Raw genomic sequence first — 23,962 nt, forward strand, 5'->3', positions numbered from 1 at the left:
GGCATAACTTCAAATTAGATGGAAAGTTCGGACTTCGAGGACCTCAGCAGAGAACCATCCAAAATGCAGGAAATCCCAGACGTAAATAAATGACTGACTTACTGACCTGGAGAACAATTACCTTCTGCTTTTACTATTTTTTCCTTATGGTTATTTATATACCTGTAATTCTACTAAACTAAGCATCTAATTAATTTTTGTAGCTCTACTGGTAGCCCCTACAACTAGCACATTGTACACTGCACAAAAGGCTCAATAGATGCTTGCTGCACTGTGTTAAAGAGCCCTTAAGTTTTGTTTTATGCAAATTTTTTCAAAACGTCCAATACCAAATGCACTCTCTTCTTCCCGCACCCCCTTCCTCAAAAGCCAGGTCCTCTTCCAGTCCTCCCTGTATCAGTAAATGAAAACCACTACCATCCACTCGATATGCGAACCATAAACCTGGCAGTCCTTGACACTTTCCTCATTCCACATTGAATCCATCACCACGTTCTGCCATTTTTACCTCCTGAATACAATCTCAGTTCTACCTCTCTCCATCACCACCACTCAATCACAGGTCCCAGCCTCTTGAAACAATCTCCTTAGTAAAGTATTCCTGCTTCTTAAAGCTTCTCCAATTCATCCTCAACACTATGGCCACAGTAGTTGGTTTCCAAAACCAAAGTCATGACTCCCATCTCACCCCACCCCGCCCCATTAAAGAACTTCAACTGCCTTCCATTGTGTTTAGGATACAACTCAGCATTCAGCAATGGTGTGCAAGGTTTAGCCCTACCTGCCCCTCGCTCCATCTTAACACCTTCCACTCCCTCATTTTCTGCACTCCACACAATGGCCTTTTTCATGTTTCTTCAATTTGCCTTGGACCTTCCAACCTCAGGGCCTTGGCACATGGCCCCTGTGGTTACTTTGTCTTTTACACTGTCCCCTTGAAACTAATCCCCACCCTTCACTTTTTTTTTAAAATATTTATTTATTTGGTTGTGCCGGGTCTTAGTTGCGGCAGGCGGGTTCCTTAGTTGCGGCATGCAAGCTCTTCGTTGCGGCATGTGGGATCTAGTTCCCTGAACAGGGATCGAACCCGGGGCCTAGGCATTGGGAGCTCGGAGTCTTAACCACTTCACCACCAGGGAAATCCTAATCCCCACCCTTCACTTAATTTACTTCTACTCATCATCATTTCCTCGCTGCCTATGTGAATTCTTCCTATTTTATGCTCTCATAGCCCATGCAACGCTCCTTTATAAAACTTATTACAGCTCCAGTAAGTCCCCTACATACGAACGAGTTCCGTTCCGAGAACGTGTTTGCAAGTCCAATTTGTTCGTAAGTCCAACAAAGTTGGCCTAGGTACCCAAATAACACAATCTGCTATATAGCACTGTACTGTAATAGGTTTATAATATTTTTCACACAAATAATACATAAAAAACAAACACAAAAAATAAAGAAAACATTTTTAATCTTACAGTACAGTAACTTGAAAAGTACAGTAGTACAGTACAACAGCTGGCATACAGGGGCTGGCATCGAGTGAACAGGCAAGAAGAGTTACTGACTGGAGGAGGGAGAGGAGCTGGGAGATGGTAGAGCTGAAGGATCATCAGCAATAGGAGACAGAGGGTAAACTGCGATTTCACTCATGACTGATGTTGATGGAATGCACGTTTGCATCTTTGAAAGTCTGCAACTTGAAGGTTTTCTATCTGTCTGCATACTTCTTTAATGTTTTATGTTCACCACTAGACTGTAAGAGGTAAAGAGGCAAGGATCTATCTGATTTTGTTCATCAAAGCCTCAATTTAGCCAAATGCCTGGCACATATTAGGTGCTCAATAATGGATTTCCTACGGTAACAGAGTCTGAAAATAAACATCAATTCTATGATAAGCATCAATTAAACTATAAGCAGTGATGGAGAAAAATACATTAATTTTGCCAGATGGACAAGGTCAATGTCTAAGAACCTCCACTAATACCTTTTACAGTTTTCCTTTAATATCTGCTTTTCTAGCAGTTAATTTTGTGCCAGAGCAGCTCAGAGGGCTTAATTCAATATTGGCTGATCAAACAGTTCTCCAGGCCAAGGGGCAAAAAAGCCTACACCTCTAATTCTGTCTATATATTGTACTAATTGACCCTGTAAGAGACATAATACTAATTTATGTAATTCCTGATTACCAGTTCTTTCATGTGATTTTCATGTGTTCTTTCTCACTCCATAACAAGACAGAAAGACCCATAGGGTCATCAAGGACTTTGTACTTAACAGTACACACCAGGACTTCCCTGGTGGCACAGTGGTTAAGAATCCGCCTGCCAATGCAGGCAACATGGTTCGAACACAGTTTCGATCCCTGGTCCGGGAAGATCCCATATGCTGTGGAGCAACTGAGCCCCATGCGCCACAACTACTGAACCTGAGCTGTAGAGCCCACGAGCCACAATTACTGAGCCCATGTGCCACAACTACTGCAGCCCGCATGCCTAGAGCCTGTGCTCCGCAGCAAAGTAAAGCCACCACAATGAGAAGCCCACACACCGCAACAAAGAGTAGCCCCCGCTCACCGCAGCTAGAGAAAGCCCACACACAGCAACGAAGACCCAATGCAGCCAAAAAATAAATAAATTTATTTAAAAAAAGACACAGTACATACCAAAATATCAGATTTTTTTTAAGTGTCCTCCAAATCTTCCATCATCATCATCATCATCATCATCATCATCATCACGGGTCAGTAGCTTCAAAATCTAAGGCACTATCATTTTTGACAGTGTAGTGTAAATAGTTAAGTCCTAGTAAAAATTTAGTGGAACCAATTATAATTAGGGTTTCTTTTGATAGATCTAAGTGTTAAAACTGGTGTAATGGCAATAGAGAATATGACTTATGACAGTCTCTTAATAATATAGCTACAGTCCAGAGTCTACCTTTTCACAGTTTCATATTAGAGATAACTGTGTTATAGACATATAATTCTCATTTTCCTAGTCCTAGTGTAAAGTGAGTGTGCACAAAAGATGTAGCATTTAAAATGAAAAGTAATTAAACAATACAAGGCAACATACCCATTTTATCCCAAAAAACTATAGGACTTCTAACCAAATTTGTGTTGAAAAAAGCTCAAATTTATGTTTAAAAACACTCAAGTGTTTTTAAAGAAATCTACAAGTTGTTTAGAAGAAAATTAAGTGACCAATGCCTTAAAGTCATATATGACAACTGATTTCCAACCCATGTATCAAAGGGGTCTTCAATACTTTTCAAACTACATAACTAAAGCTACTAAGCGATTAAATTAAATTACTTAATTTCTTTTGTTGTTCAAGAAAAGAATGGAATATAGTGATTAAGAAGCATAAAAAACATCATTGGGGACTTCCCTGGTGGCGCAGTGGTTAGGAATCCACCTGCCAATGCAGGGGATGTGGGTTCGAGCCCTGGTCTGGGAAGATCCCACATATGTGGAGCAACTAAACCCGTGCTCTACAACTACTGAGCCTGTGCTCTAAAGCCCGCAAGCCATAAATACGGAGCCCACGTGCCACAACTACTGAAGCCCGCACACCTAGAGCCCGTGCTCTGCAATGAGAGAAGCCACCTCAATGAGAAGCCCGCGCACCGCCATGAAGAGTAGTCTCCACTCACCGTGTGCAGCAACGAAGACACAACACAGCCAAAAATAAAAAAAAATATAAATAAATTTATTTTAAAAAAATCATCATGTTGTATACTTTAAACTTATACAGTGATCTATGTCAAATTATCCTCAATAAACCTGGAGGAAAAGATTGAAAAACAAATACAAAACAAGAAAAACTTAAAAAACCGCACACCTCCAAATTTCCCTCTTGCTGCATCTCACAAAAAAATGTATAAAACACAATCTGAGAAAAATCAAAACATTAAGGTTCAGGGTGAGGGGGGATCTTTAAAAATGACAGGAAGTTGGACTAAAAAATAGGCCAACTTTACCTATAGCTATTAAGATGAAAAGAGCATTTTAACTATACAGAATTTATGTACTACTTTCAAAAATATTATTTCTGCTAGAGAGTCCAGTAATGTTTACCTATAAATCACATTCTACTCTTATGTCATTTTAGAGATAGATGACAAATACTTTTGATTACAGTAGACGAAAAGAAGCAGCAAAAATAGGGGAAAAAAACGCATAGTGTCCCTAGGAATTTGCCTAGCAACTTAGGCCCAATGATTAGAGCAGACAACATTAAAGGACAGCTCTTGGAAGCAGGATATGTAGCTCCACTATTTTGTCTGACCAGTACCCAGAAGTCTCAAAATTAAAGTCAGCCAATAAATTTTCACATAGAAAATTTAGCCAGATGGAATAAATATACCATTTGGCATACAGCAGAAGCAGTCCCTAACTTGTGATCAGGACCACCATGTTCCAGAAGTTTCTATATAAATTATTTGCAATTCATAATGCATTATGAAACAAACAAACAAAAAAATATTTGGTTCAAGGTTAGGAATGAATACCCTCTACACAACCCCACAATGATTATGATAGTGTACTGCTTATTCATCACTGTATCTTTAGCATCTCCTCACACAGAGACTGGCATGTATTAACTGCTTAATAAATGTCTAATGAATGACTGAAATGCCAGGTACTACACTACAAATATAGCAGTATACACAGCTAAAAAGGTTGAAAATGGGTAGTCTAACAAGGAAAACAGAGAAAGCAGAGGGGCAGAAGGCTAATGTTTTTCTATTATAAGCCTTTTAGTACCATTCAATTTTTAAATTATATGAGAAAGGTGCTATTGCCCTAATTTTTACAGTTAAATTCTGCATTGGTCACTTAACTTTCTTCTGAAACAATTTACAGGTTTCATTAAAACCACGTGAGTTGCCAAAACTGGTTAGAAGTACAGAGCTCATTGCCACAAGATGGATAAAACGGCTTTGTATTGTGTGATTACTCTTCATTTTAAATGCTCCAGCTTTTAGGCACACTAACTTTACATTAGGATTAGGATGTTAACAAACTGGAACTCTATGTTTTTCTCTAAAGAAGGGGTGTAGGAAAAACTATTGCTTTTATTTTATATACTCCTACATAGCTAAATTTTTTTTGGAACATGACTTACTTATGACATTACTGTAGTTTTTTAAAAATTCAATTCCCATGATTTTTATTTTCTTCTTTATACTAGGCTGAGCTCCATAAAGACAAGGACAATATGTCATTTATTCACAATTATATCCTCTACAACTAGTATAGTGCATGGAACACATAAGTGTCTGATAAATATTTACCAAATAAATAACTTTTCTGTATTCTCTATATGTTCTGAATTGAGCATGAACTATTTTTTTTAAGTTTTAAACTTTATTTTTATAAAGAGAAGGCAGGAAAATATAAGTTCTAAAAGTTTTCCATAAAAACACAGTTAAAATAAATTTTTGGCAGTTAAAGGAATAATCTTTAGCATCTATAAAATTGGATCATTTGTTTTTAGTTGTTTCCCAAGAGTTCAAGATAGACAGGCCACCACTATTACAACAAAATTTATTTAAAAAAAGGAATCCTTGAATCCTAAATTCCAATTTAGGAGCCAGAAATTTGTCTGCCCTCAGTAACAGCAACAACATTGGCAACATTCCTTAGCGGAATTTTCCTTTGTTGTAGGAACCCCAAGTAACTGGCTACTTCATACCATTTTACCTGTGGAAGAAGTGACACATCTACATTGCAATCACTTCCTTTGGGAAACAAAGGGCTTCAAGGGAGAAAAACAAAACACATCTATTTTCCTACATGATACAAAAATAAAATCTAATGAGGCCAGGAAAAACAATACATCTCAAAGTTCTCAATAAAGAGCAATATAAAAGCAATCTATACATCATGTGTTTGTTCATTAATTCCTTCAATTATTTCTTTATTTAACTATCATTTATCGAGCACCATTTAGAATGCCATTGAGAGCACCATTGAGAATGTACAGGGGGTGGGAATGGTAAGAGTAGTAGTTGCATTAGTAATGGCTTAAAATTTGCCAAGTTATTACTATAGCTAGGCATTATTTCAGCAAATTTACATTTAACTCATTTAATCATCAAAACAACCCTGTAAATTAGGTACTTTTATTATCTTCATTTTATAGATGAGGACATTGGAACTCAGAGTAATGTCAAGAATAAGTGGTGGCACTGGGATACAAACCAAGACATTCTGGTTCCAGAGTCAAGTCCTTCACCATACTTCACCATCTCTGGGAAGAAAATCTTTACTTTTTTTTGCCAATCAAATCAACATTTAATTACATACTTCTAAATGTCCCATCTTCTGCATGTATTAACTTTAAAAAATATATATATAAAAATAACTCTTTTTATTACATGTATTTTAAAATATCAAAGCTATCAGAGTCTGACTTCCCATTTTACTACATGTATTTTAAAATATCAAAGCTATCAGAGTCTAAGACTTCCCAAAATTATCTTTTTCTTCTTGTTATTCCCAAAGATATGTAAATTCTCTTCAAAGCAAAAGTTCATATATTCCAAAACTGGATCAAATTAAGTACCTGACCTTAAGGAGTCTGCATCCTAACCGACGAGGTGGGAATTATATATACTCTAAAGGATAACAAAAAGAATATGGTAAGGATTCAGTGAACTGTGCAATGAGTAACATTCAAAGGAAAGAGATCACTGAGTTTGGGGGGTGGGGGAGGAGGGGTAGGTCAGGGGAAGAGGTCAGTTCTGAACTGGGCTTTGAAGAAAAGAGGCAGAATGCAAAGGCAGAGTGGAGGCAGATGGCATTACAGAGAGACAGAGCATCATGTACAAGAATGTAGAGACCAGAAATGAAAAGATGTGTTCAGAGGAAAGCAAGTAAAGGGCAGCACTCTAGTAGGTTTATGTAGGGGTACAGTGGTGGAAATGTCTAGAAAGGCAGTCTGAGAATAGATCACATACAGACTTGAATATCAGTCTAACCAACTGTGGAGGGAATCTCATCTGCCACATTCAGTCTAATCTGAATCTTAATATACTTATCTTCTTACTGGATCACAAATTTGCTAAAATGATGCTAGTCATTTATAAAATTGCCTAAATTAAAAAGAAACTTATGGGGCTTCCCTGCTGGCGCAGTGGTTGAGAGTCCGCCTGCCGATGAAGGGGACGCGGGTTTGTGCCCCAGTCGGGGAAGATCCCACATGCCGCGGAGCAGCTGGGCCCGTGAGCCATGGCTGCTGAGCCTGCGCGTCCAGAGCCTGTGCTCCACAACAGGAGAGGCCACGACAGTGAGAGGCCCACGTACCGCAAAAAAAAAAAAAAAAAAAAAGGAAACTTATGAAGAAATTCATTAAAAAGAATTCATAGAGATTCTTCATAGAAATTATGAAGTTGCTTTTAAAAAGCATAGCTCACAAAAAAAAAAAAAAGCATAGCTCACAGAGTAACTTACAGATCTCCTAGTTCAACTCCATATTCATTTCTTACAGTCTCTTCATAACAACTTCCTCATGTAATGTTTTTTAAGCCTCTGTTTGAATAACTTTCAAAGTGATGGGGAGTTCGCTATAGGATCTGGGATGTCCTATACTAACTTGTCTAATCAAGACAATTCCTGGGCAAGTTAAGTAGAGATAAAGGACTATAAAACATCAGCTTTCTAGGATTCAATCCTGTAAATCAAAATAAAATAAAATCCTCTCTATATGCCACAATACAAGCTCTTTCAGTGGAGAATAAACATAGAAAACTATCTTTAGTATGGTAGAGTAGACATTTGTTGTTTTTGTTATCTAGGATCTTTTTTTCCCTAGTCCGACTTTGCTTGGGGGCAAGGGGGTTGGGGGAACCACCTTCTACTCTATAAGCTACGTATTTCTGATGAAGCAGATAACATCCCATTTCCAGAGGAAGAACATACAGCTATGAAATTGTGATTGGTCAGGACCAGGAAAGTGATTGAAGCTGAGGTATCAGCACTAATCCTCTTAATCCAGAAAGAGCAATAGCCTCCTATAGATTTGGAGTTCTACCAATGGAAGGCTGAAATTGCTGCAACCATCTTACTACCACAAAGGGAGAACTTATCTAAAAATGAAGCCAACCCCGAAGAACTAAGACCTAGAAATAGAGATGAGGGATCTTGGTCCTCATGACATTGTTTAAATGCCTACTTCAAACCACACCCAAGCTAGATGTGCTTTTTTCTTTTAAACCAGTTTGGGTTTTTTCTTTCACTTTCATCCCTAAGAGTACTACCCAACACACATGGTAACTGCCAAATCCTGTAACAAGAAAAGTAGGTTAACTTCTCAGCACTTATCTATTATTGTGCATTATTATATAATTTGGCTATACCAATAACCAACTATAGATACTAAATTTTAAAAATGAACTTGGCACATTTTAATTTTAACATAGCATTTCACTTTCAACATTGCCTTGCACTGTCTTGTTTCTAGACAAAAATCAGTATTTTAAGCAGAAGAAAATGACTATAACTTTACTATATATTATAACACTGTAAAGGCAAAAATAAACAACTCAGAAATTAAAAGTTTTCCTTACATCCTATCAGTTATTTAAAAAAAAAAAAAGAAAACAACAACAAAAAAAAGACCCTAATGAACTATCCAGAAGCCATGTAAAGACTCTTACTTGAAGCTGAAGAGTATGTCGAAGAATAGTTTCTTCTAAGGCATGGATCCACTTCTCTCGCTCATCAGCATCACGAGCTGGAATAAAAGTTTATAAAAATTAAAACCTTAATTTCTACAATATATCTCCATATTTGGAAGCAAAAATTTTAAACCATGATGCTAATAGAAAAGGTTTCTGGTTGTGCCATTTCCTCAATGGATTTATCTTTCTATCCTTTCCAAAAATACAGCCATTTATATCAAAGGGAATAAATGTGTTCAATAATAGCAGGCTACCGTCCCACTGAGAATAATCAGAAAAGCTAAAATAATTATTAAAAATAACTGTTTTGAAGGCATCAGAAAACAACAAGGTAGTAAAGAATTAACAGGCCAAAATCTAGGAAAAGACAAACATCTAGAAGATGGTATATAGGGCCACTTTCCTCCTGGAGGCATTGTACATTCCAGGAGAGAAGTTGTAGATTGAGCAATTTCTTAAAAGCCTTGTCAGTATGTGTGGGCAGGGGGCATATGGGAACTCTCAATTCTTCTGTGAACTTAAAACTACTCTAAAAAATAAACTCTATTAAAAGAAAAAAAAGTCTTATCAGGCCAAAAATTGGAGACCAGGGCCCACCAAGAGTGGTGGCTCTGGCAAATAGCTCAAGTTTTGATTGGGACCTCAAAGGGCTGCACCTTGGAATTAAGAATAAAACAATTAAAATAATTGCTCAGTCATGTGGGTGGCCAGAAAAATCTTGATGCCTGAAATGGGTTAAAACTCCCCCAGGTTTTTAGTGACTCTAAGCACCTAGCTAGCAAAAGCAAATGAAAGTCTTTTCTGTAGAAAGATAACATAATCTCAGCTGCCAAATTATTTCTAAAAACAATTTTAAATACAATGTCTAGCACATAAGCAAAGATAACCAAAGATATACAAGGAGACAAGCACACATAAATGAGAATCACATGACAATAGAAATAGAAGAACAAGAGCTCCAGATAGCTGAACAAACAATCCCGCACTTCAAAACTAACTATGCTTAATACATTCAACAAAAGACTGGAAACTTTGACAGAGACTTAGAAACCATTTTATAAATGATATACATTTTTTAAATAATTGAATATAAATTGTAAAATTGAAAAACATAATAAGCAAAATTAAGAACTCAATGGATGAGTCTTACAGCAGATTAAATCAACTAAGAAACCGTGAGAGAACTGGAAGAGAGATCAGAAGAAACTCTTCAGAACAAAAGACAATGAGTCAAAGAGATAGAAAATATAGAAGAAAGGGAGAGCAACATAGAGAGTAAGAGGGTGTAATGTGCATGTGATTGGAATACCAAAAAGAGACAAAAGAGAGAATGGAATAGAAACACTATCTGGCTAAGAATTTTTCAAAACAGATGAAAGACATTAAGCCACAGATTTCAGAAGTCCTAAGAATTCTAAGCAGAATAAATCAAAACCAAACAAACAAAACCCCACAGATAGGCACATCCCAGCAAAACTTACTGCAAACCAAAGATAGAGGAAATATCTTAAAAATAGTTGCGGTGGAGGTGGGGGGTGGGGAACAGAGAGAGAAAGGAGGACAGATTACTTTCAAAAAAGCAACAATTAAATTGTCCTAGGTCACAAAAGAAACAGTGGGGACCGGAAGACAAGACAGTACTATACTTAATGGCTAAAAGAAAATAACTTCCAATCTAGAATTTAATGAAAAATACCTTTCAGGAATTAAGATGAAATAAAGTCATTTTCAGACAAACAAAAATCAGAGAATTTGTCATCAGCATATATTTATTAAAGAAAATTTGTAAAGGTATTCTCCATGCATAGAGAATAATGTCTAATGGAAAGTGGTAGAAGCAGGAAAAATGTAGAGTAACAAAAATGATAAGTACATGAGTAAAACTAAGTGAATATTGACTACATAAAATGATAATATCTTGTGAGGTTTTAAATAAATGCATACAAAATTAAATGCAAAACAACTGCAAATAGCCTGGGAAAGGGGAAATGGAGTTAAAGAATTCTAAGGTTCTTACATTGTTTGGAAAGAAAATTACCAACTAACATTTGATTTTGACAATTGAAGGATTTTGTCATAATTTTTAGAGTAATCACTGAAAGGGTTTTTTTTTTAAGTGTTTAACTTCCAAAATAATAAAATTTTACAATCCAATAATAAAAAATAATCCAATAATTGACAAAAAGGAGAAAAAAGAAACAAAATATGTAAGACAAAAAGGAAAGATGGTAAAATGGTAAATTTTTAAGCCTAAAAACATCAATAATTAAATTAAATGTAAATGAACTAAATGCTCCAACTAAAAAAGAAAGGTTTTTAAACAAGATTTTATATGATGCTTACAAGAGATACTTATTAAATATAAGGGTACAGAAGTATTGAAAATAAGAGTATAGAAAAAGATATACCATAGAAACACTAACTCCCAAAAGGTGATGTTATTTAAATCACATAAAATAGACATTATCACAAAAAGTCTTCAAGAGGCTCACTTTGTAAATACAAGTGTTCAATTAATCAGGAAGATATAAATTTATATGTAACTAAAATAACATGAAATATATACATACATGTTTTTAACACATCTCTCTTATTAACCAATAGATCAAGCAGACAGAAAAATAAGTAAGAACCTAGAAGATCTGAACAATTCCTGATGAATAAACTTGATCCAATGGGCATATATAGAACTCTGTGCACACAAAGTGTAAAAGAGACGTTCTTTTCTAGCACACACAGACTATTTCAAAAAATTGACCACATAATGGACCCTAAAGAAGTCTTAACAAATTTCAAAGGAGTTAAATCACACACAGTATATTAACAGTGGAAATGTAAGCTAGAAATCAGCTATAAGAATATAAATTAGAAAATACTCAGGTATTTGGAAAAAAGTTTTTAAAAACCACTAAATAATCTATTGGTCAAAGAAAAATATCTCACTAGAAATCAGAAAATATTTGAAACTGCATAAATGAAAACATGACATATTGAAAACTGTTGGATGCAGTTTAAAGCAGTGCATAAAGCGAAATTTATAGCCTTAAATGCATACATTTAGAAAAGCAAAAAGGTTGAAATAACAGGAAATTAAATTCGAAATAAGTAGAAAGGAAATGATAAGGAACATAAATCAATCAAGTAGAGAGCAAACAATAAGATAGATCAATAAAGTCTAAAGTTGGTTACCTGAAATAACTAATGAAATTGATGAACTTCTAGCAAGACTGATAGGAGGAGGTGACTCAGGTCATTAACATCATGAATGAGAAAGAGGACATCACAATAGATGCACACTTTCAGAAGTTTATAAGAGAATGTTATGAATAACTCCATGATGATAGAAATGAAAATTTTAATTAAATGGAAAATTTTCTTTACAGCCTACCAAAACTTCCACAAGAAGAAATTTTAAAATTTGGATAGTTCTGTAACTATTAGATAAGACCACAGGAAAGTGCCCTTGGTAGAACAAAAATACTCTATATAAAAATAATTGAAAAATCATCCCACTAAGAAAACTCCAGGCCCAGAAAGTTTCACCAGAGCACTCTGTCAAACATTTAAGGAAGAAATAATGCCAATCTAACACAAAATATTCCAGAGAATCGAAAAAGAAGAATACTCCCCAGCTCTTGTAAGGTCAACATAACTTGGATATTAACCTGACAAGACTATTATGAGAGAAATGAATTTAAGGCAATTCTAATGCAATAAAATACATGCAAAAGTCCTTTATAAAACTGTAATACGTCAAGTCGAAGTTCAGTGTATTCCAGAAATACAAGGTTGGTTGAGTATGCAAAAAATCAAGCAACATCCAACAATATAAAAATACACATGAACAAGGTTATTCACTGTAGCATTGCTTATAATTACAAAATATTGGAAAGAGCCTCAATACTCAGACAGAGGAAGGTGGTTGAATAAACCATGGAGTACAATGCAGGTGTAAAAAAGAGAACAAGGAAGATCACTTTTGAGTGATTTTTCAGATACACTATTAAATGAAAAAAAGAAGAAAGAGGAGGATATAAGAAAATATACATGCATCTGCTTGTTTGTGCAAAATAAATAGAAGAAGGATGAACTATAAACTAAAGAGACTGGTTACCTACAAAGCACAGTGGGAAAGGATGGAAATCAGGGAAAACAGGAATGAGTTAGTAGGGATACAGAGGTAGCAACACTGCTCTGAATTTATTGTTTTGTATATACTCAGACTCTTTAGAACCATAGTAACATTTCATACATTCTCCCCCTAAATAAATAATTTTAAATCAAACCAGGATGGAGAGGGGGAACCCAGAACAGAATATAAATAGTAACAAATTAATCTAACTGTATTACAAATGAATAAGACAATCACAAAGAAGGGTATGAGGAAGAAAAAATTAAACCCAACTAACTTTGAAAACAGTATTCTAACTTGATAATGCAAGGCTAAACCAAAACATAACCATACACAAACACTGTACAAAAACTGCACAAATACTGTAAATCTGGTTTTCATAGGAGTATAGTTTAGCAATTCTGTAACTACAAACAAGTGAATATATTGTAGATTATGAGAACCAGGTTTCTCACCGTCCGAGGGAAAAAAATTACAAATAAGGAAAGGGAGAAGGCTAGAATGAGCCATGTGGTGTTGGACTAGAATTGGAGGTATCAATATGGACTCAGGGTTTTAGATAGTTAGACAGATACATACATACATAGGAAGTGACTGAAAAAGAATGGGGGCACGTCAAAAGGAAACAGGAGCCAACCTGAAGGAGTTCCAATAACCAAAGCCTAAAGAATGTGAGCAACAGAATAACTGATAGTACTGAATTATAATTCATAGAATAAAATAAATATCTAAGAGTGCAATATTGATATAAATAAATTACTTGAATAAATAAATAAATAGGCAAGAAGGCACAGCTCTTTCTTCAGAAGAGTTACAATTCATAAGTATTATAGGGATGAAAGAAATTTTTAAATCACCTTTAGACAAACGCGACAGCAATAATTACTGAAGGCAAGATCCACCAATGGCATACTGATAGCTAAAAACAGTGGGCAAAAGTTTGAGGAGAAACAGGATATTAGCAGAGTCTCAAAGTTATCTCCCCCAATATATTTATCAACTATGAAGGGAAGAACAGTATTTTCATGATGGAGATGTCTGGCAGACACCACCTTAATCCAGTGATCAAGGTTAACATCACCAGTAACAAATGTCTTGATGCATACCATCCCCCCCACAATATGACCCACTGAGAAGGAAACGGCATCACTTCTGTAGTATTCTTGCCAAAAAACACATAATCTCAATCTAATCATGAGAAAACATCAGATAAACCTGAACTGAGAGACAATCTACAAAATAACTAATACTCATCAAAAATGTCAAAGTCACGAAAGACAAGAAAAGAACAAGGAACTCTCATAACTAAATGCAATATGGGATCTTAGATTGAACTCTGGAACAGAAAGGGGGCATTAGAAGGGAAAAATCAAATGAGCTCTGTGTTTTAGTTAAAAGTATTGTACCAAATGGGTCAACTCAGGACATCAGAGCCTGAGCAACACATGGAGGGCATACATCAAGCCAAGGGACAACCTGGCATGGGGTATCAAAGCCAGCAGGATGAAGAGGGAAACTATACAGTGGAAAAGTGCAGCATGGAGAGTCAGAGCCCAAGAAAGGTGAGGAAGGAGTCCACATTGTCGGGGGCGGGGTCAGCCTGGCACAAGGTTTACCAGGCTGAGTGTAATGAGGGTGACATGCACACAAGGAAGTGGGTGATGATGGGAAACTTAATTACATACAGAAGGATTGATCAAATGAGTAAATATATATAAAGGGTTTCTCACTGTTGGAAAATATTAATAGTTAGAAAAGTGATAAGGGAGAAAACCAGAATGATTTTTGTGATGTTAGATTGGAAATAGAGGTATCAGTATGAACGCATGGTTTTCAATATTTATGTAAATAAATACATATGGAAATATGGACATGAATACACATTTATGTACACATGTATATTACATTCATACGTTTCCTAGCTCTGAGAGGGCCTGGGCACCATGACAGCCAACAGCAATAAGTACACCTAGCAGCAGGTATTGATTCTAAATACTATTCTCCATTAAGAGGAACTAAGGCTCCTTGGAAAAATGGTTGATTCCGGGACTAGGACAGGGAAGATAGAAAATTAGTCTGGAACATCTTTTTTGTGCCAGAAAGTAAGGAAGAAAATACTCAGAGAATGATAGGAACATGTCAAGAGAACACAGAAGTCAGCTTAAAGAAAATCCTATGGGCCAAATCAAGGACAATTTGAGCATTAAAATAAATAATGATAGTAAAGAATTTTAATCCATTAAGTAAAACAGGAAACCATGAGTTACTACTGATACACAAAAATTGAAAGTTTGTTGAGGAATGGGATTCAGCATAGCTTCAAAATACCTCCCCACAAAATATTAAGAAGGGAAAAAGACAAAATTTAACAACAAAAGCCTGGCAGATACCATCTCAATCAGGTTATCACAGTAAATGTCATCAGTTATGGGACAAATTAAAATTCTGTGATAAAAACACAGAATCACTTCTGCGATATTCGGGCCAGATATATAATCTGAATCATGAAGAAACATCAGGAAAAAACAAAGTGAGCGACATTCTACAAAATAATTAGCCTATAATCTTTAAAAGTGTCAAGGACATAAAAGTCAAGGAAAGACTGAGGAACTGTTCCAGACTGAAGGAGACTACAGAGACATGACAGCTAAATGCAAAATGTGATTCTGAACCAGATTCTCTTTCTATAAAGGACATTATTGGGACAACTGGCAAAACCTGAATAGAGTCTAAGGATTAGATGGTATTAATGCATCAATGTTAATTTCCTGATTTTAATGGTTGCATAGTGTGTATACAGGAAAACTTCCTTGTTTGCAGGAAATATATAATAATAAAACATTCAGGGGTGATGGGACATCCATTTAACAACTTACTTTCAAATAGTTCTGGGGCGGGGGTCAAAGTTCTTTGTACTGTATTTGCAACTTTTTTGTGTGAGATTATTCAAATTTTTAAAAACTGTATTTTAAAGGCATTATTATAATAAATCAAAGAAGACATAAATAAACAGAAATACTGTTTCACGGGTTGGAAGATTCAATACTATAACAATATTTGAATTGATCTATAGATTAAATGCAATGCAAATCAAAAGTCCAAAACACATTTTGGGGAATCTGACAAGCTGATTCTAAAATACAAATACAGGGAATTCCCTGGTGGTTCAGTGGTTAGGACTCCACACTTCCACTGCCGGGGCCATGCGTTCAATCCTGGGTTGGGGAACTAAAGATCTTGCAGGCCATGCAGTGAGACCCCCCCAAAAAACAAAAAAACCCAAAAAACAAAAAACAATACAAAGACAAAATGGTACAAAAGATAAAGAATAGCAAAGGCTTTCTTGAAAAGAGAGAAGCATTCTTAGAGGATTTACTCTATCACATATAAAGTCTTACTACAAAGCTACAACAATTAAGAAACAGTGGTACTGGAGCTAGGATAAACAGCAAACCAATGAAACAGAACAGAGCCCAGAAACAGACCCACTCATATATATGGACACTTGGTTTGTGGTTAGCGTGGTTCCAAAGAACAATAAGGAACAATCTTTCAATAAATGGTGTTAGGACAATGGGGGGGGGGAATGAAACTTGATCCTACCTTGTACTATACATAAAAATCAATTCCAGGTGATTCCCTAATTCTTAAATATGAAAGAAAAACAATACATTTTCCAGAAGGTAAAACAGGAGAATATCGTCATAACTTTGGGATAGAAGAAAGCTTCTTAAACAGGGTACAAAACTTAAACAAGATATAAAGACAATGACATAAATTTAACTACATCAAACTTAACAATTTGGGTTCATCAAAAGACACCATTTAGAGAATATCATGGTAAACAACTGTGACATATGAAATTAAAGAACATGGACTCCAGAGCCAGAACGTCCAGGTTCAACTCTGAACTTTGCTGTCTATTAACCATACGACTTTCAACAAGTTACTTAACCTTTTTAAGTCTCAGTGTTCTCATCTGTAAAATGAGGACAGTAATAGAATCTATCCCATAAGGTTATTACAGAGATTAAATGAGTTAGTCCAAATATAACACTTGGACAGGTAAATGGCATAAGGTAAGTGCTCAATAAGCAGTAATTATTATTATCATCACTGTTGAGCATTTATTATAACTTATCCCTGACTCCATGGAGCTCAAAAATCTGGTAAAAAAGACAGATTTGTATTTAGCTGTATAAATACATAGCTTATGTCACCACCAAAGGGTATGAATGAAAAATCAGGGAAGAACTCCTTAAGGAGTTTAGATCTTAAAGAATAGTAATTAGTTTGTCAAATAGAGAAAGATAAGGACATCCTGAAAGTGGAGAGACACTAACAAAAGCACTTAAGCATGAAAAGGGTGAAAACTGGGAAACTGGTTTCAATGTGTCTGGAACAGTAGGCTGACAGGGGAAGAGGAAATGGCAAGAGTTTAGGATCCCATCCCAAGGAGTGTGAATGGACTTTATGACAATGGGGAGCCCCTGAAGAATTTCAAGCATGAGAGTGACATGGTCTAATTTGCATATTAAAATTATCAATCTGGCAGCGCTGTGGACAATGAAAACTGAAGGTGGCAAAAACAGAGGTGGCAGTCCAGTTAGGAAGTGGTTGTGAGAGTGAGGCCTGAACTGAGAAATGTCTGGGACGTGACATGAGGCACCATTCTCACAGCCATCAGGGCACCAATAGCAATCACCTTTAAATCTGCCACCTCCTCACAAACAAGCACCAGATCCTTCCTTGACATAGTCCCTCTCTCTACCCTTTCTTTCCATCCCTACTGACAACATGCTCGTTCAAGCTCTCATACAGTCTCATGCCTGTAAACAAAACATCACCACAAAAGTAGTACATGTGCTTAACTCAAATGCAGCCTGCACACCTCACTCAGATTTGAGCTTATATTGCAAGGCTGCTTCCATCAAAAACCTTAACATTCTCCCATACCCTACTGAATGTACCTAACCTCCCTAACAGTAAAGGTCCTCCACATCTTTTATTTCATGCCTCTTTTATACGAACCAAACCATCTTCTCATTGGCCCCTAAACACTCTAAATGAATTGTTTTCCTGTTCATGGCATACTTTCCCCCTCCTCGAATCTTAACACCGACTCTACCCTCCTTCCCATCTTTAAGCCCCATGTGCCTCAGAACAAGTCCTAGTTCTCCTCCTTTTGACATGCCTCCATTCTTTTTCATGCACTTCCTATCTATCTATCTATCTATTTATCTATCTATCTGTCTAAAATCATGAGTTCATATTGATACCTCCAATTCTAGTCCAACACCACATGGCTTATAGGCTCGCTGGCATAAAGATAGATATATAGACCAATGGAACACAGAAGAGCACAGAAATAAACCCTTATGTATGGGCAAATGATTTTTGACAAGGGTGCCAAGACTATACAATGGGGAAAAGACAGTCTCTTCAACAAATGGTGCTGGAAAAAGTGGATATCCACATTCAAAAGAATGAAGATGGACCCTTACCATATACAAAAATTGACAGAAAATTCATAGTTATTGACACTCTGTGCATCTTGTGGGATCTTAGTTCCCTGGCCAGGGACTGAACCCAGGCGCACGGCAGTGAAAGCATGGAGTCCTAACCACTGGACTGCCAAGGAATTCCCTGAAAATGTTTTAAAGACTTAAATGTAAGACTTAAAACTATTAAACTCCTAGAAGAAAACATAGGGGGAAATCTTTAGAACATTGGATTTGCAGGGATTTCTTGAATATGATATCAAAAGCACAGGCAATAAAATTTAAAAATAGACAAATAGAACTACAGTAGTCCTCCTTTATCCACAGTTTCACTTTCTGCAGTTTTGGTTACTCCCCCACGCCCCCACCCCCTGGTTAACCAGGTCCTAAAACATTAAATGGAAATAAACAATTCATAAGTTTTAAACTGTGCATCATTCCGAGTAGCTTGATGAAATCTCACACTGTTCTGCTTTGTCCTGTCCAGGATCCCCAACCATCGACATAATGCACTTCTTACACCCAACAATCAAAACTGTCATGGTTCCATGATCCACCCTAAGCAGATGATCCTCCTTCCAATGCATCATCAGGTCAATGGTAGCCTAATGTTACTTCATAATGCCTTCATCATTTACCTCACTTCATCTCATCACTAGGCATTTTATCATCTCACATCATCAAAGGAAGAAGTTGAGTACAGTACAATAATATATTTTGAGAGAGGCCACATTCATATAACTTTTATTACAGTATCATTATAATTGTTCTATGTTATTATTATTGTTTTTAATCTCTTACTGTGCCTAATGTATAAATTAAACTTTATCATAGGTATGTATGTATAGGGAAAAAAACAGTATATATAGAGTTCAGTACTATCTGCAGTTTCAGGCATCCACTGGGTGTCTTGGAATGTATCCCCGTGATACGGGGGGACTACTGTACAACAAACTTAAAAATTTATGTGCATCAAAGGAAACAATCAACACAGAGAAAAGGCAACCTAAAGAATAGGAGAAGATAACTGCAAATCATATATCTGATAAGGGGTTAATATCCAGAATACATAAGGAACATCTACAATTCAACAACAACAACTTGATTAAAAAAATGGGCAAAGGACAGCAATCAAACAAGAAAAAGAAGTAAAACGTATCCAAATTGGAAGGGAAGAGGTAAAACTGTCATTATATGAAGATGACATGATACTATATACAGAAAACCCTAAAGACTCCGCACAAAAACTATTAGAACTGATAAACGAATTCAGCAAGGTAGCAGGATATCAAATTAACATACAGAAATCTGTTGCATTTCTTTACACTAACAATAAAGTATTAGAAAGGGAAAGTAAACCAATAATCCCTTTTAAAATCCCATCAAAAAGATGAAATACTTAGGAATAAACCTGACCAAGGAGGAAAGAGACTTATATGCTGAGAACTATAAAATATTGATAAAGGAAACTGAAGATGATTCAAAGAAATGGAAAGATATCCCTTGCTCTTGGATTGGAAGAACTAATATTGTTAAAATGGCCACACTACCCAAAACAATCTACAGATTTAATGCGATCCCTATCAAATCAACGCATGACGTTTTTCACAGAACTAGAACAAATAATCCTAAAATTTATATGGAACTATAAAAGACCCCAAATTGCCAAAGCTATCCTGAGGGAAAGGAACAAAGCTGGAGGCGTAAGCCTCCCAGACTTCAGACAATACTACAAAGTTACAGTAATCAAAAGTGTGGTTAGGGCACAAAAACAGACATATGGATCACTGGAACAGACTAGAGAGCCCAGAAATAAACCCACACACCTATATGGTCAATTAATCTTCGACAAAGGAGGCAAGAACATACAATGGAGAAAAGACAGTCTCTTCAGCAAGTGGTGTTGGGAAAGCTGGACAACCGCTTGTAAATCAATGAAGTTAAAATACACCCTCACACCATACACAAAAATAAACTCAAAGTGGCTTAAAGACTTAAATATAAGACACCATAAAACTCCTAGAAAAGAATATAGGCAAAACATCCTCTGACATAAATCGTACCAATGTTTTCTTAGCTCAGTCTCCCAAGGCAATAGAAATAAAAGCAAAAATAAATAAATGGGACCTAATCAAACTTACAAGTTTTTGCACAGCAAAGGAAACCATATACAAAATGAAAAGACAACCTACAGAATGGGAGAAAATACTTGCAAACGATGCGACCCACAAGGAATTAATTTCCAAAATATACAGACAGCTCATACAGATCAATACCAAAAAAAACAAATAACCCAATCAAAAAATGGGCAGAAGACCAAAACAGACATTTCTCCAAAGAAGACATACACATGGCCAACAGGCACATGAAAAGATGCTCAACATCACTAGTTATTAGAGAAATGCAAATCAAAACCACAATGAGGTACCACCTCACACCAGTCAGAATGGCCATCATTAAAAAGTCTACAAATAATAAATGCTGGAGATGGTGTGGAGAAAAAGGAACCCTCCTACACTGCTGGTGGGAATGTAAATCAGAGCTATCACTATGGAAAACAGTATGAAAGTTTCTTTAAAAAACTAAAAATAGAGTTACCACATGATCCAGCAATCCTACTCCTGGGTACATACTGGAAGAAAACTCTAATTTGAAAAGATACGTGCACCCCAGTGTTCAGAGCAGTACTATTTACAACAGCCAAGACATGGAAGCAACCTAAATGTCCATCGACAGAGGAATGGATAAAGATGTGGTATATTCACAGTGGAATACTATTCAGCTATTAAGAAAGAATGAAATAATGTCATTTGCAGCAACGTGGATGGACATAGAGATCATCATACTAAGTAAAGTAAATCAGAAAGAGAAAGACAAATACATTGTGATATTGCTTATATGTGGACTTAAAATATGACACAAATGAACTTATTTACGAAACGGAAACAGACTCACAAACATAGAAAACAAACTTGTGGTTACCAAAGGGGAAAAAGGATGGAGGAAGGATAAATTAGAAATTTAGGATTAGCAGATATATATAAAATAAACAACAACGTCCTACTGTATAGCGCAGGGAACTATATTCAATATCCTGTAATAAACCATAATGGAAAAGAATATGAAAAAGAATATGCATGGGGCTTCCCTGGTGGTGCAGTGGTTGAGAGTCCGCCTGCCGATGCAGGGGACACGGGTTCGTGCCCCGGACTGGGATGATCCCACATGCCGCGGAGCGGCTGGGCCTGTGAGCCATGGCCGCTGAGCCTGCGCGTCCGGAGCCTGTGCTCTGCAACGGGAGAGGCCACAGCAGTGAGAGGACTGCGTACCGCAAAAAAAAAAAAAAAAAAAGAATATGTATGTATATATGTATAACTGAATCACTTTGCTGTACACCAGAAACCAACACAACATTGTAAACCATCTATACTTCAATTAAAAAATTTTTTAACATCTTTATTGGAGTATAATTGCTTTACAATGGTCTGTTAGTATCTGCTAACAAAGTGAATCAGCTATACATATATCCCCATATCTCCTCCCTCTTGCATCTCCCTCCCACGCTCCCTATCCCACCCTTCTAGGTGGACACAAAGCACAGAGCTGATCTCCTTGTGCTATGCGGCTTCTTCCCACTAGCTATCTATTTTACATTTGGTAGTGTATATATGTCCATGACACTCTCTCACTTCGTCCCAGCTTACCCTTCCCCCTCCCCGTGTCCTCAAGTCCATTCTCTACGTCTGCATCTTTATTCCTGTCCTGGCCCTAGGTTCTTCAGAACCAAAACAAACTTTAAGGTTAAAAAAAAGAAACGGGCAAAGGACTTGAATAGACATTTCTCCAAAGAAGACATACAAGTGGCCAATCAGAACATAAAAGGATGCTCAATATCACTAATCATTAAGGAAATGCAAATCAAAACTATTAGAGGGACTTCCCTGGTGGTGCAGTGGATAAGTATCCACCTGCCAACGCAGGGGATATGGGTTCGATCCCTGGTCTGGGAAGATCCCACATGCCATGGAGCAACCAAGCCCACACGCCACAACTACTGAGGCTGTGTTCTAGAGACTGCGTGCCACAACTAATGAGGCTGCATGCCTCAACTACTGAAGCCCACACGCCTAGAGCCCATGCTCCGCAACAAAAGAAGCCACTGCAAGGAGAAGCCCGCGCACCACAACAAGGAGTAGCCCCTGCTCGCCACAACTAGAGAAAGCCCGTGTGCAGCAATGAAGACCCAACGCAGCGAAAAATAAATAAAATTAAATCTTTAAAAAAAAACCCAAAAAAACTACAATGAGATAATCCCTTCACATCCATCTGGATGGCCACTATCAAAAGAAGAGAAAATAGACGCCTTGGCGAGGACGCAGAGAAGTTGGAGCCCTTGTTGGTGGGAATGTAAAATGGTACAGCCACTATGGAAAACAGTACAGAGGTTCCTCAAAAAATCAAAAGTAGAATTATCATATGATCCAGCAATTTAAATTTTGGGTATATACCACAAATACTCAAAGCATAATCTCAAAGAGATATTTGCACATCTATGTTCATCACAGCATTATTCACAATAGCCAAGGGCTGGGTGCAACCCAAATGTTCATCAACAGATGAATGGATAAAGAAAATGTGAAAGATACACACAATGGAATATTGTGCAGCCTTTAAAAAGGAGAAAACCATGTCATATGCTATGACATGGATGAACTTTGAGGACATTATGCTAAGTGAAATAAGCCAGTCACAAAAGGGCAAATACTGTATGATTCTACTCATATGAAATATTTAAAGTGGTCAAAATCATAGAAACAGAAAGTAGAAATGTGTTCACCAAGGGTTGGGGGTGGGGAAGAGGGAGAGGGAATTAGTGTTTAGCAGGTATAGAGTTTCAGTGTCACAAGATGAAAAACTTCTAGAGATCTGCTCCACTACAATGTGAATATGTACTACTGACCTATACACTTAAAAATGATTAAGGGACTTCCCTGGTGGTACAGTGGTTAAGAATCTGCCTGTCAACGCAGGGGATACGGGTTCGACCCCTGGTCTGGGGGATTCCACATGCTGTGGAGCAATTAAGCCCATGCGCCACAATTACTGATCCTGCCTAGAGCCCACAAGGCACAACTACTGAGGCCGCATGCTGCAACTACTGAAGCCTGCGCGCTTAGAGCCCGTGCTACGCAACAAGAGAAGCCACCATGATGAGAAGCCCACGTACTGCAATGAAGAGTAGCCCCCGCTCACTGCAACCAGAGAAAGCCCATGCGCAACAATGAAGACCCAACGCAGCCAAAAAAAAAAAAAAAAAAAAGTTCAAGATGATAAATTTAATGTTATGTGTTTTGTTTTTTTTTTTTTTTTTTTTTTGCGGTACGCGGGCCTCTCACTGTTGTGGCCTCTCCCGTTGCGGAGCACAGGCTCCGAACGCGCAGGCTCAGCGGCCATGGCTCACGGGCCTAGCCGCTCCGCGGCATGTGGGATCTTCCCGAACCGGGGCACGAACCCGTGTCCCCTGCATCGGCAGGCAGACTCTCAACCGCTGCGCCACCAGGGAAGCCCAATGTTATGTGTTTTTTACAATAGTTTTTTTTTTTTTTTTTTTAATGGAGGCTTGGACTAAGTTGTCCCTTC

At 37.0% G+C, this 23,962-nt stretch overlaps 1 protein-coding gene across 4 annotated transcripts in view; it reads right to left on the reverse strand.

The window, feature by feature from the left end:
* OSBPL9 (oxysterol binding protein like 9) overlaps window positions 1-23,962 on the reverse strand; it is a gene marked incomplete at its 5' end in the record, with an annotated part of 170,263 nt that overhangs the window by 61,134 nt on the left and 85,167 nt on the right. For all 4 annotated transcript variants that reach the window (XM_082651728.1, XM_082651726.1, XM_082651727.1 and 1 more), the window contains one exon: window positions 8,666-8,742. In XM_082651728.1, coding sequence (XP_082507854.1) covers window positions 8,666-8,742 — 77 coding nt within the window. The remainder of the gene's footprint in view (window positions 1-8,665; window positions 8,743-23,962) is intronic.

Source organism: Grampus griseus, assembly GCF_964374135.1.
Source record: "Grampus griseus genome assembly, chromosome: 1".
In the NCBI taxonomy this organism is placed as follows: Eukaryota; Metazoa; Chordata; class Mammalia; order Artiodactyla; family Delphinidae; genus Grampus; species Grampus griseus.